The sequence below is a fragment of the Lissotriton vulgaris genome, chromosome 4_1 (assembly GCF_964263255.1).
Source record: "Lissotriton vulgaris chromosome 4_1, aLisVul1.2, whole genome shotgun sequence".
NCBI classification, from domain to species: domain Eukaryota; kingdom Metazoa; phylum Chordata; class Amphibia; order Caudata; family Salamandridae; genus Lissotriton; species Lissotriton vulgaris.
In genome coordinates this window covers 341,582,860-341,597,374 of record NC_141691.1, presented here as the reverse complement: position 1 = coordinate 341,597,374, position 14,515 = coordinate 341,582,860, and the positions used below count along the sequence as shown (strand labels likewise).

The 14,515-nt window shown below is 47.4% G+C and overlaps 1 protein-coding gene across 2 annotated transcripts in view; it reads left to right on the top strand.

Annotated features, from left to right (window-relative positions):
- WDR44 (WD repeat domain 44) overlaps positions 1 to 14,515 on the top strand; it is a 593,855-nt gene that overhangs the window by 457,966 nt on the left and 121,374 nt on the right. For both annotated transcript variants that reach the window (XM_086918723.1, XM_086918724.1), the window contains exon 15: positions 6,959 to 7,150. In XM_086918723.1, coding sequence (XP_086774849.1) covers positions 6,959 to 7,150 — 192 coding nt within the window. The remainder of the gene's footprint in view (positions 1 to 6,958; positions 7,151 to 14,515) is intronic.

Here is a 14,515-nt window from a genome sequence, read left to right as displayed (position 1 = left end):
AGACTTAATTAATTGTTAATGTCTGTTGAAGTGCAGAATATATAACAGCTTGATTGTAAATATACAAATTATGGTGATCAATATAACAGCACAGCAGGTAAATATCTGAAAGAGACACGTTAGTGATCGATTCCTTACCTTATAATATTCCCCAGTTTTCTGCTTAGCAGTACCCCTACGCACCAGTAGGTGGCTTTGTGCGGCTCCGCGTCCGTCACTGGCGCCGTAAGCGCCGGGATGACGTCACGGAGGCTACTTAGGCGCCACCTATGTGCACTGACGTCAGTTCTTTCTTTTTCCGCGCCGAAAGCGCAGATCCGGATTGAGCACGTACCTCGGTCATTTCTTGACCACTTTTTTGAGGCTGCCTGGAGAACGACCATGACTCCCGGGAGTGTCAGGGCTGCCCTGCCATGGCCCGAAGGCCTTGCGGGAGCGGCACCGGAAGTTGCTGGAGGTCCGGCACTCCTCTCACCCCCGCTCCGGGTCTAGGGGCTGTTCGCAGGACCGCTCTCTGGATCGGAGCCGTCCCTCATCTGGCTCTAAGTCTTCACCTTCAGATTCCGGTAAGGACGCCATAGGAAGAAGTCGAAAAAGTGTGTTCGCCCCCTGACGTCCCCCTGTCGCTCCTCGGAGGCAGACGAGGGGAACAGCGTCCCCGCCCCTGCTGCTCCTCCGGAGCCTGGGAGTCCCGCGGCCTACCCGCTATACCCGGTTCCGTCGGCCACTCCGAACAGATGCAAGAGTTTCTTGCTGCCATGGAACCACCTGTTTAGGCCTCGGGCTCCCGCCAGCACACCTGCGGGCCCAGCGGTCCAGTGTCCAGGTCCTGTTGACCCGGCGGCACCGCCTCTGGTGCCGACTCCGGAGCCACAGGATCCAGCACCTTTGGCTCCGGCCCGGCGCCCCAAGGTGCAGCACCACTGGCTCAGGCCCCAGCGCTGCCCTTGGCTCCGGCCCCAGCACCGCCCCAGCACCGCCCCTGGCTCCGCCACAGGTGCCGCACTGGGTGCCGTTTATCCCGCCCCTGCCCCGGTTCTCGGACTATTTCTTTCTGACCTGAGATCCACATTGGGATGCGGCTCCGTTTCGGCCCCGGCCATCGCCGTTCCCGGCGCCGCTGGCTCCCTCTCCGGCTTCGGCCCTGTCGCCGGCTCCTTCTTCTCCGGTGCCGGATGAGGACTGGGACGGCTCCGAGGACCCCTTGCGTGGCAGTGTGACTCCGAGCCGCATTGGGTGGATGGCCTTCAAGATCCGGGTGAAAATGATGCATCTTCTGACCAGGGGTTTGCCTCCCCTCCGCCTACTATGGAGGAAGGCGCTTCCTACACTATGGTCCTGCGTCGAGCTGCAGAGGCTTTCCATCTCGCCCTCCCTACGTTGACCCTTAAGACCAACCTCCTTACGGAGGTGCTCCAGATGGCGTCTACGTCGTCGGAACCGCTGCTCCCTTTCAATGAGGCCCTTACCGAAGTCCTTTTGGGCACTTGGTTGAAGCCGGCCTCGGGGGCACCGGTGGTTAAGAATGTTGCTAGGCATCGCCCGGCGCCTGGTGACCCTACCTTCTTGACCACGCACCCTAAGCCTGAGAGCCTGGTCATTCAGGCCTCGATGTCGCAGAGTGCCTTTCCCATGGCTCTGCCGGATAAGGACTCTAAGAAGCTGGACCAATATGGCAAGAGGTTGTTCTCCTCGGCCAGCTTGGGGTTGCGGTCGGTTAATACTGCCTGCTTATTGGGCTGTTACTCCTACCCCGTGTGGGATACGGTAGCAGAGGTCCTGCCTCCGTGTTCTGAAGAGGTCCAGTCCGTCCTTTCCCAAGCGATTGCGGAGGGCAAGGATGCGGCAAAGTTTGCCATCAGGTGTGGTCTGGACATGGCGGATTCCTTGGGCAGGGCGATTTCCACGACTGTGGCGTTGCGGCGCCATGCCTGGTTGCGGTCTACCGGGTTCTCGATTGATGTCCAGAGCTCGCTCATGGACATGCCCTTTGATTGCTCTCGCCTCTATGGCGACAAGGCGGACAGTGGCCTGGAGCACTTTAAAGACTCGGGGGCCATGGCTACTTCCCTGGGTCTTTCCACAAAGAGACCTGCCACGCCTGGGTTTCGTTCCTTTCGTGGCCAGGGTAAATGCGCAATGCCGCGCTCCTCCACAAAGCCTGTGCAGCTCCTGCCTCAGCGTGACCGCGGACGTGGCTTCCGCAGGGGCGGGTCTGTTAACCAGCAGGCGCGTTAGTCCACCTCCACCCTTGCTGCTTCCACCTCCAAGCCTTCCTAATCCGAGCTTCAGGGGGCACCCCACGCCGGTAGGAGGCAGGATCCGTCACCATCTCCGCCACTGGCACGAAATCACATCGAACAAGTGGGTGCTGCAGATAATCTGCCAAGGTTACTCGCTCCCCTTTTTGTCCTCCCCTCCAGCCATGCCACCTCAGTACCACCGAATGTCGGGGGATCATTTGGCTCTTCTCCGTTAGGAATTCTCGGCCCTCCTGGCCAAGGGGGCCATCAAGTACGTTCCCGATCAGGTAGTAGGAAGTGGTTGTTATTCCCACTACTTTCTGGTTCCCAAGAAGGAAAAGGGGGGCCTGAGCCCCATTTTGGACCTTCAGGACGTCAAAAGCTTCCTCCGGAAGGAGAAGTTCAAAATGCTGACTCTGGCTCCGGTCCTGACTGCCCTGGACCCTGGAGACTGGATGGTAGCGTTGCACTTTCAGGGCGCATATTTTCATATCCCCGTCCTGCCGGCCCACCGGCGTTACCTGCGGTTCATGGTGGGCCAGGGGCATTTTAATTTTGCCGTGCTCCCCTTCGGCCTTACGTGCGCCCCTCATGTGTTCACGAAAGTGATGGTGGTGGTCGCAGCTCATCTGCGCAGGTCTGGGGTATAAGTCTTCCCCTACCTCGACGACTGGCTGTTGAAGGCGGGCTCGCCCCAAGCGGTTGTCGCCCACCTCCAGACTACGGCCGACCTCCTGCATTTGCTGGGGTTCCCCATCAACGTGCCGAAGACTCACCTGAATCCTTCTCAGAAGCTCCCTTTCATCAGAGCGTGTCTGGATTCTACGCTGTCTCTGGTTTATCCTCCCGAGCAGCGAGTCCGGGATATTCAGGCTATGATTCCGCTCTTTCAACCTCTATCCCGGGTTTCATTCAGGATGGCCCTCTCGCTTCTAGGCCTGATGGCCTCCTGCATCCTGCTGGTGACACATGCCAGATGGCTTATGCAGGCTCTGCAGTGGGACCTGAAGTTTCAGTGGGCACAGCATCAGGGTAACCTGTCCGATCATGTCCAGATCTCGGAGGGCACTGCATGACAGTTGCAGTGGTGGATCACGAATCGTGATTGGGTCAGTGGCAGATCCCTCTCCCTTCCAACCGGAACACAGTGGTGGCGGATGTGTCCCTCCTAGGATGAGGAGGCCACATGGGAGAGGCGGAGATCAGAGGCCTCTGGTCTCCGGCGGAGTCCCGGCTCCATATCAACCTTTTGGAGCTGCGGGCGATCCTGCTTGCACTGAAGGCATTCCTTCCCTCTGTCCGGGGAAGTGTAGTGCAGGTGTTCACGGACAACACCGCCGCCATGTGGTATTGCAACAAACAGGGCGGGGTGGGGTCGTGGACACTGTCAGGAGGCTCTGTGCCTCTGGACATGGCTCAGACATCAAGGCATTACCTTGGTGGTTCAACACCTGGCAGGTTCTCTGAACACCAGGGCGGACGAACTCAGCCGCCGCAGCATGGTGGATCACGAGTGGCGTCTGATCTCGGACGTGGCGCAAGGTCTCTTTCTACGATGTGGAGAGCCTTGGTTAGATCTATTAGCCGCCGAAGAGAACGCGCAATGTCATCAGTTCTGAGTGTTGGAATTTCCAAGGCGGCACTAGCTAGGCAACGCTTTTCGTCGCGAGTGGAGATGCGGTCTGTTGTACACTTTTCCGCCTATACCACTGCTGCCCAGATTGCTGAAGAAGATCAGGCGCGACCTGGCCCAAGTTATTCTTGTGGCTCTGGACTGGGCTCGAAGAGTATGGTATCCCGAGCTACTCGGTATGAGCATAGATTCCCCGATCCGTCTGCCTCTTCGGGAGGATCTTCTGTCGCAGAAGCAGGGGACGGTCCTCCACCCGAACCTATCCAGCCTCCACCTCCATGCGTGGAGATTGAGCAGCGACAGTTGACTGCTTTCGACCTTCCTCCTGAGGTCTGTAATGTCATTCTGGCAGCCAGGCGTCCCTCCACTAAAACGGTATACGCCTGCCGATGGAACAAATATGTGGCATGGTGCACAGCGAAGGCCGGGGATCTCCTTTCTGTCCATTTTCTGTTTCTCCTATCTTTGGCCCAGCAGGGCTCTGCTCTGGGCACTATCAAGGGATATCTTTCTGCCATTTCCGCCTTCCTGAGGCTCCCTGATCAGCCTTCTCTTTTTAAATCCCCGGTTGTTAACTGCTGTCTCAAAGGCAATACATAAACATTTCCTCCCGTGCCTTTCATAATGCCTCAAAGGGACTTAAATCCTTTCTTGACTTTTCTGCTGTGCGCTCCCTTTGAGCCTCTTCATAACTGTTTTTTACGTCTTCTTACTCTTAAGACGGCTTTCCTGGTTGCTATCACCTCTGCCAGAAGAGTGAGTGAGCTCCAGGCCCTTTCCAAATCTCCTTTCTGTTCATCTGGACAAGGTGGTTTTAACCCCTTCCATGCTGATGACGAACCCCAGCCGTCATGCACTACGGTTCTAGTGTGCTGATGACGGCTGGGGTTAGTCACGGCCCGCCCCTGTTCGTGTTTACAGCACACCAGGGGAATCGCGGCCGCATGGAAGGGGTTAAGGACCCGTCCTTCTTTTCTACCAAAGGTTATCACGCCCTTCCACATCGGGCATACCATCACTTTGCCCACCTTCTTTCCGCCTCCGCATCCTTCAAGGAAAGAGTGGAGGCTACACCGTCTGGACCCAAAATGTGCGCTAGCATTCTACCTGCAGCGTACCTGCAGCATACACAGCAGTTTTGGGTGGATGATCTGCTTTTTGTTGGCTACGTGGGTGCCAAAAAAGGTTGGGCTGTGCAGAAACGGACCGTCTCCCGGTGGGTCGTTCTGTGCATCAAAGCATGTTACTCCTTGGCCAAGAAGGAGCCTCCTGTGGGCTGCATGCCCATTCTATCAGGGAACCTGCAGCCACTTCTGCCTTGGGACGCGGCGTTCCCTTGCAGGACACTTGTCATACAGCTACGTGGGCACTACTGCCTTGACAGTCGGGTCCGGAGAGACAGCTTCTTTGGCCGTTCTGTGCTCCGTGACTTTTTGGTGTAATCTTGTTCGCAGACCCACCACCGGGGTTGGTATTGCTGGGGTATCTATTCTAAGTTACGGAATGTATCACTAACGTGTCTCTTTCAGAAACACAAGTTACTACTTGTCTATCGATATATCTGTAAGAGACATTAGTTAGTGATAGATTCCTTACTGCCCCACCCATCCTCCCCGTTCTGCAAACTGATTACTAGGGTTAAGATAATCCCCTTTTACGGCCCTAGTTTTATGCACCAAAGGTCCGTTTCTTGCATGGCTCTGCGTTTCGGCACGGAGAGTCGTGTACAGAACTGACGTCAGCACGCATGGGTGACACCTAAGTAGCTTCTGTGATGTCATCACAGCGCTTACGACGCTAGTGATGGGCGCGGAGCCGCATGTCGCCACCTACTGGCACGCAGGGGTACTGCTAAGCAGAAAACTTTCCGGATCTAGTCTGACGCCTGGGGAATATTCTAAGGTAAGGAATCTATCACTGACTAATGTCTCTTACAGATATATCATTACACAAGTAGTAACTTGTGCATTTTGAACATTTGCATCATACTACACGACAATCTTTGATGATGAATTTTCGTCTTTCCTAGTCCTTGTTAGTGTCCATAATAGCATCAAAATGTGTGGCTCCCAAATTACCTACACATATTCCTTCTCATTGTTTGTATTTTCCAGTCTGCTGCCTGTCCGGGTTTGGCCTCAGTTTTTGTTGCTCCCACAATAATATGAAATAATGAGAAAGAAAAACCTTGGTGCAGGCTGTTTGTTTTAGATGCCCTCTCTGAAATGTCTACAGCTCCTCCCTTTCCAGAGAGGTTTGCCTACACACTCTATATAATAGTTTTTAACCTTATTTTAAAGAAAACGTAACCCAAGATAGGTGATCCCAGAACAGAAGCATGAGAATTTCTTTCAGTGTACATCCAAAGTCTTTTGTTTGATCTAAGTGTCGCACTGCATGAATGTAAAGCATGAACTAGAAATACACTACCAAAGAATAATAAAATACTGTTTTACTGTAAATGCTTATAAATTAAATAGCACACAGCTTTTAAACATTATACACCCAATGTGTGGCGTAGGCAGCAGTGAGCCAGCAAAAAACTTTGAGTCGGGTTAGGGACAGAAATAGGGCAAAACATACAACATACCGTTTGCTATGACCAAAGTGATAACAGCAGTTCCATATACCCAAGGTTTCAGAGAAAACAAGCCATCCCTATCTGGAGGATTTGTGTTTTTACCTACAGTCTGCCTTTCAGTTCCTCCTCTTCACATCCTTGATACTTTTTATGGTTTTGAGTTGTATGCTCTAGGTCCCTGGGTTACTTTTGGATGTATCCCGAAACCAGGCAGCCCGGCTTTATCCTAGCACTACGCATATTTTAAGTAATCTCCTTGTCAGGTAATAAAAGGTGTATTATATCTTTAGATATTAATGCACAGATATGGTTTTGCTTGCTATTTAGAATTTTTCAAAATTATGTAAAGTTGGCTCCCTTCAATTCTGTTTGTTATTAATCTCACTTAGCTAGTCATGACAGTACAATGGATGTTCAAAAAGTAGCTATGAAGCAACAGTATTTTTAGTAGTGAAATTAATTGTTATCACTAAATTATATAACCTTTTTGTCTTTCTTCAGGATGACCGCTATTTTTTGAGTGGGTCATTAGATGGAAAACTTAGACTGTGGAATATCCCAGATAAAAAAGTTGCATTATGGAATGAAGTTGATGGACAAACGAGGCTAATAACAGCAGCAAACTTCTGTCAGAATGGCAAATATGCAGTGATTGGCACATATGATGGTAGATGCATCTTCTATGATACAGAGGTACATTGCAATCTTGGAAAAACTAAAGACATTGTATACTTTGTCAGTTAAAATTGTCAGTTTCAAAGCTGAATTTATGGAAAACAAATGTTAACATGTATTTGGCTAAGAAAATAATCTATATGTGTAACATTGATATAAGAGTGACTAAAGAGAAAGATGTATAAAGATCGTGTCTTTTCCACCTCACTCTTCGCTTGACTTATTTGTATTACTTATTTCGGATCAACAGGAACCTAATATAAATAAATTGGCAAAAATGCATACTATAAAATTCTATTCGGCTAAAAGTGAGTGGTGTTAGGCCCTACACAAAACAAGTGTGGATAATCCTCCCCCCCCCAAAAAGGATATCAAGGTACAATAAGGGCATTAACCAGCAGGTCTGGAGTGAAACGGGAATTTCATTTAGCTACAAGAATGGCCTGATTATTTTTTTATTAATACTTTGCACAAATGTCTTGTGACCTTTCGGAGACCAATACTATCCTTCATGATGTTGAATAGATCTTTGTGTGTATTTGTATTGGACAAATTCAGTGTTCTTTTGTAACTTTACTGTTTCTGACTATTTTTGTGTTAATGATACAAAACCTGTTTTTGTTGCCTAGCTGATAAATAAAATATTTAGTTTTTATTGTAAAATCGTTACCATAATCTTAACTTTTTTTCTAAAATATGTTACTATTGTGCAGATAGAGATTTTACTGGGCCTTTTAAAATTGTAATGCTTATCTTAAAAGAAAAGAAAGTGATTGAAAAGACCTTGCTTACACCATTAGCTAGAATTTGGTTATTTACTAAGGTTCTGGGTGTTCCAAACGCATACAGCCAATCTTCAGTGATAGAGTGCATTCTCTTTGTGCTTTCACTTAATCAAAATATCTTAGAAGAAAAGAAAAGAACCTCATGAAATAGTCATGTATTTTATTTTACACTACAGTATAGCACCAATATTGACATGAGATGAACTTGGTTTAACATTTCTCTGAAAATAATAATCCTTGGCTCACATCCACTTACCTCAGATTTCTAACCGCACATAATATGAAGGGAGTCTGTGAGCTCTGCTCAGTTCGTAATGACAACTACTTTCTCAGCATTCTTTGACCTTTGGCTGAACTCCAACTATCACCCAAAAGAAGGCAACATCTTGGCTATTATTTACTGACAAAACATCTTTCAAGAACAATCTAAACATAAGAGCTTTTTAGGGCATGCAGATGCTGTAGGAAACTCGCTGTCATCTGAGGACCCACATAAAGAATATCTAAATTGTTTGCATCCATGCCCTAAACCAAAGGAATGCAAGTGTTGCCACACATTTTCAACAAAAACCCTCAAGGACTGGAAAGCCTGGCCTATTGTGTGGTTAGAGATTAAAAAACAAAGCAAACATTTTCTGGAGATGAGGAAGAGGAGAAAATGATTTCTAATAAAACGGGTTGACACCATAATGCTGCTTAAGTATGATTCTTTATTAACACCCACCGGAGAACCACCACACCCCAACTTCTGATGTTTCAGTGTCTTCTCTCAAGTGGCCCACCAGTGTTCTAGCGATGCACGTAACGTTCATACAGGTTCATCACACTTAAAGGGCAAGATACAACACATCTTCCCCTTCACAAATAATAATAATATTACTAATAATAATAAAAGAGAAAGAAAAGAATAAAAAAAGAAAATGAAACATACAGCAATTATTAAGCGTTTAGATACAATGTTGATAATCACTACACTAGAATGTAATCATACAGCAAGAATTTAACATTTAGATACAATATTGATAATTACTACTCAAGAATTTAATCATTAAAATACAATGGTGATTTCCTCTTCCTCATTTCCGCACACAACTGTTCAGATTGAACTCTGTCATGTACAATCACTTCCCTGTTGGAGTCAGCAACTCTTTTACATTTAGAAAGGCGACACATGCTCCAAACATCTCCACCATTTAGCAGTACTACATTTTTCATGACTTTGACAATGGGTTTTGGACCTATAAACTTAGTTTCCCCTTTTGGAGACCATACTGCTTTCTGAATAAACACCATCACTCCCACATTCCCATCACTTTTCTTCACCCCTTTTTTGTCATCATACCTTTTCTTGTACATCCCCGATACTTCTTCACTCTAAATCTAGACTGACTATCTTGTATTTCCTTCCTTCCACGCAACCACAGTGGAGTGAGTTTAGACCCAGCTTACCTACCTCTGAGTTTCTTAAAAGGTGTCACACTTGTGACACTGTTGGGCGCATTCCTGTGTGCCCACAATTTTTCACGCAAAATGTTTTTCAATGACATCTTAGTTTCGACAGCAGTTTGAGCACTAGCTCTTACAAGTCTATTGGTGCTCTCTACAAGCCCATCAGCTTGTGATCCATAAAGAGCTGTGCGACGATGAGTAATGGAGAGATCTTTAGAAATCTCTTTCATCTCCAAAGAAGGGAATTGCACCCCGTTGTCAGTAACCATAACATCAGGTATGCCTTCACAAACAAATAAATCGCTGAGAAATACAAGTATGTTTTTAGTGATAACAGACCCCATGCAGCCCACGAATCCTGATGTTTCAGTGTCTTCTCTCAAGGGGCACGCCAGTGTTCTAGTGATGCACCTAACATTTTTACAGGTGCATCACAAAGCCCACAAAGGATAGTCAGGAAGAAGAGTCACACGAGAACCTGCAAAAAAAAGGTTCATAAGTCTACAAGTCCATCTTCATTGATTAAAAAATCTAGTCAGATGCAGTCATCACCCTCTCTGGCAGTGAAGAAAGCAAAAATCAGATCTGAGACTTCAACTCCACCTGTGAAGACATTTAGTTCACTTCAGACTAAAAAGGCATCTACATACCCACTGTTGCCAAAACACGCACTGGCGAGGAAACAGCTGATGAGACTACCAAATGACTACTGCAACAATGACAGCTTCGTTGTTGTTGACGAAAGCAGTTTGTTTATCGACAATGTTGAAGAGACCATCAATAAATACATTGCAGCCACAGATGGCAGCATCTGAATCTTGACACCTTCAAGTATCCAATGGTGCCGTGTATGACCCTGTCTACAAAGCCAATGGACCAAAAATCCATCAGACAGAAACAGACTGCTCCAAGTATGGTCTCACAGTTACCTGCAGTAAATCTTCTAGAGGTATACATTTCAATGGAAGCCAATGATGATCACCCTTGTGGGGCTGTATACAGCCCTTTTCAATAGCATGTCAAATGCCAGGACATAGATGATGAGGAGGAGGAGGAGGAACCTAGAGGTAGCTATATGGAAGGTGATCGCTCCTTCAAGGACGTCTCGAACCAGGACTAGAACATATGAGGAATTTGAAGAATAATATGCTATAAAATATTTCTGATAACCATACAGGAACTTATCATGCAAGTTCCAATGTGCTGGTGATGAACCCCCCATCAAATGCTCAGAGACTAATATATAACATTCCTCACCTGCACACTCTGCCTAAGGAGTCACTGCACACTCCTCTTCCCCTATACTCATCCTCTCTAAGTTATTCAAGGTGCAGGTTCAGTAGAAAGGTTCAATATCGCAGAAGCAATATAATGCAAAACCTAGTATTTTGGAACCTATCACCATCAATGATGACTATATGCACAACAATCACGATGATGACAATGACCTGAGGAGGGTAAATTGTTCAAGATCGGAAAACTTCCACCAGACAAGAGTGGAATGATTGTTTAGCATCACCCTCGCCCCCTTCAACACCACTTGTTGCCAGATACCCTCCAGATGATTTAGGGGGCTTTCATGCACACATGGATAGTGTCCAAAAGATGTGATCCTATGGTGCTAGTGGAACAAACTGGCTGCTTCCTTTACGACTTTGAGACATTTAGAAAGTCAGTAAAATCCATACCAATAAGGGATTACGTAAGGATGGAGGGTTTAAAGTAATAAGTAACTCCGCCACAGTATCAGTAATACTGCCCAACCTAAATTTAAAAAAATAAAGTCCCAGAGGACTTCTCAGCCTGCCTCATTGGACCCCCTAAGCTAGACTCAGTAGTCATGCAGTTGGCTTAGTCACTCATGAAATCCAACAACTACTTGTTCTATCCACCTGACAAGGAGGGAAGACATATAGACATTACAGTAAAAAGATTTTCCGCCTTGGTTGCGATGACCTTCAGAGCATCCACCACTCTTCGGAGCCACGGTCAAGCACGCTGAGGTTTTACAGAGAGGAAGTAACCTTGAAGTAGGTTTGACTACAGGTGTCCCTCCTCATACTCACCGATCGACTCATGGGGCCCAATGATGGTCGCATCATAAGCCTTTTTGATATTTAACCCGTTGCGTGCTGCCGATGGCAGCACTACCTCGCTAGTACTGCCGTCGGCCAATGGCCGACGCGGCCCGCCCACCTTTTAGAACGCCTGCACTGCGCCGAAATAACGGCAGCAGTTAAGGTGTTAACACAGGCCAATTATGTGCTGTATATTTATTTTGACTTTTTCTTCATAATAATTGTCTTAATTGTGACACTTGGAGTGGGAACATCATTTTTCCTTCTAGGTTCTGACAAAATGCCTTGGGGAGAGGCATGAAACTAGTTGCCCATAGAGGGAAGCAATAGGTACTGACACCTAAGGTTTTCCCACATGTCCCCAGATTTTAACATACCTTTTTGGGGGAAGGAAATACATTTGTTTTTGGACCCACAAATTTGTTATTTAAAAAAAAAAATCTTTTCTGCAAAAAAAAAAAAACACTCTCTTTAAATGTATCATATGTGGTTTGGTGTATTGGGACTCCCCCTATGTTTAACAATGTAATGCTCCCTCTTATTTGTTGATCGCAGCACACCCTTGTCCGTAGAGGACAGGGTTGGACCCAATGATGAAGCATGCCACCTAGGGGCAACCGGGGGGAGTGAGGGTTTTATGAAAAGAAAAAAGCATTTTCTTTTTGTATCTTCTGCAAGGTATTGAAAAAATCCCCCTTTCCCCTTTAGAGGGTACCTCTTTCGATTATTTATATAGTGCAGTGGAGGACAGGTCCCTACTCTAGCCTACCTCTACTCTCCCCCTCTTGCTTTTGACATCCATCACTCTTGCTATACTAGGCCATTGATGTAGTCTGACTTGGGGCAGTACATAGTTTTGTTGCAAGAAGACAGATATAAAGAGATTGCTAGAAATTGAGTTTCTAGTTTGCAGAGATATGTACCCTTCCACGCAGGAACCACAATCCTAGTCGGTGTAAGTCAGATACACACCCTAAATTAACCTGTGCTCACCCTCTGTTAGCTTGGCACAGAGCAGTCAGGCTTAACTTAAGAGGCAATGTGTAAAGTATTGGTGCAGCACTTCAAACAGTGAAAACACCACATTAAAATATACCACACTTGCTTAGAATAATAAAGCTTAATTTAACTAACAAACACGACCCAAATGACAAAAATCCATTAAAAAGAACCGGTGTTGTGAATTTTTAAAGACTATCTTGAAGTATAGTACTGAAAAGCATAAAGCGCCAACTGGGGGTATCTGGTCATGCTAGACGAGTTCAAAACTGAAAGTTCAAGCCAACAGCTACGAAGCGGGGTTGATTACAGTGACCACTTGGCCTGTTGAAACCAGTACTTTGGTTTGAGTTTGCGTTGAGAACGAGATGTGAGGAGCAGTCTGAGGTGATATGTCAGCATTGTTCCTTAGGATGTAGGTGATGCGTCTGTTCTGAGCCGCACAAGTCAGAGATGAGTCGTCGTCAAGCCCCTCTGATGTAGGCGATGTATCGTCATCAATCGGCGCAGCCGACGATTCAGTGTCTTCGATCCTGGCAGCAGAGGTGATGCGTCACGGGAGATACACCTGTTTTGAGCCGCTCAACAATGGCTATGCATGGATTTTAGCCATTGCAGCACTTTATACCCACTTTGAGGGGCCCAGGACTGGATTGGCAATACATGACAGGGTAAGACTCTCAGAATACAGAGTCCTGAGGCTATTGATGAGTGGATTGAAGTCTTTGATTTCAACTGGAGGCAAGCAGACAAGCCCTTTTAACAACGCTGGGTTCAAGTAGTGTAGGTCCAGTACTTCTCACCCAGGCAAGGAGAGTAGCACTCATGTCAGCACAGCAGAAAAGCAGTTCTTCCAGAACAGCAGTCCAACAGCGTGGCAGTCCTTCAGTAGCATATCCGTCCTTCCTGGCAGAGTATCCACAGGTCCAGAAGTGTACTGATTAGGTGGGGTCAGAAATCTAGCACTTGTACCGAGTTGTGCCTTTGAAGTTGGGGTGACTTCAAAGAAGGGTCTTTGAAGTGCACAGAGGTAATTATTTGCTAGCCCTGGCTCCAGACTCACTACGGGGGGAGTAATCAGCCCTTTGTGTGGGTCACCTTCTCCCTCCAGCCCGGGATGAGTCATCAGGTTGCAGATTGGCGGAGTCTTATGGGGCCCAGATTGTATCCTATGCCGACGATACCCAGCTCCTCTTTACGTGCAGGAAAGGAGAAGATTTTGATGGAGAGAGTATCCGTGAGTGCCTTGGGGCTGTTTTTAAATGGTTCCAGCTTAACAGCCTCAAGTGCAACTCAGATAAGTCTGAGGTACTCTTCTTCGGCTGCCCATATGATCCAGACTGGCAGGAATGGTGGCCTGTTAATATGTTCCCTCCAGCGCACTCGTCCCAGCTAGCTAAGAATCTGGGGATCAAGATGGATAATGGCCTGACGTTAAGTTCTCAGATCCTTGGTCTTACGGGAACATGTTTTGGCCTCCTTAGGATGCTCCGTAAGTTTCTTCCTTTGCTCTCAGAAGATCATAGGAAGATGACGGTGCATGCCTTAATTGGCTCAAGATTGGACTACTCCAACGTCCTGTATCTTGGCCTGCCGGAATATCTTCTGCAACGTCTGCAGGTGGTCCAGAACTCGGCCGCGCGGGCCATTTTTGGCCTGTTTAGGCGAGCCAGAGTTTCAGGCCTTTTGCAGTCGCTCCACTGGCTGCCTATCCGGAAGCGGATAGTTTTTAAGGCCTTGACCTTGGCCCACAAGGCTCTCCATGCCTCGGGAGCTAAATATCTCCAAAGGAGGCTTGCCTTCTACCATCCGACCCGAACTTTGAGATCTGAATCATTGTTCCTTGCGGTGGTCCCTCGAGTAAAAAGGGCCCGCATTGGGAGTCGCTCTTTCAGGCTGTTGGTGCCACAGCTTTGGAACACGTTGCCTTTGGCTCATCGCAGCACCTCTAATTTGATGGTTTTTAGGAAGGGCCTCAAAACGTGGCTTTTCGCCCAGTAGTTCGCCCCTCTTGATTCTTGTTGGTCCACTTTGCTTTATTGTGTTGTGTTACTCTGCTACTGGTTTTCAAT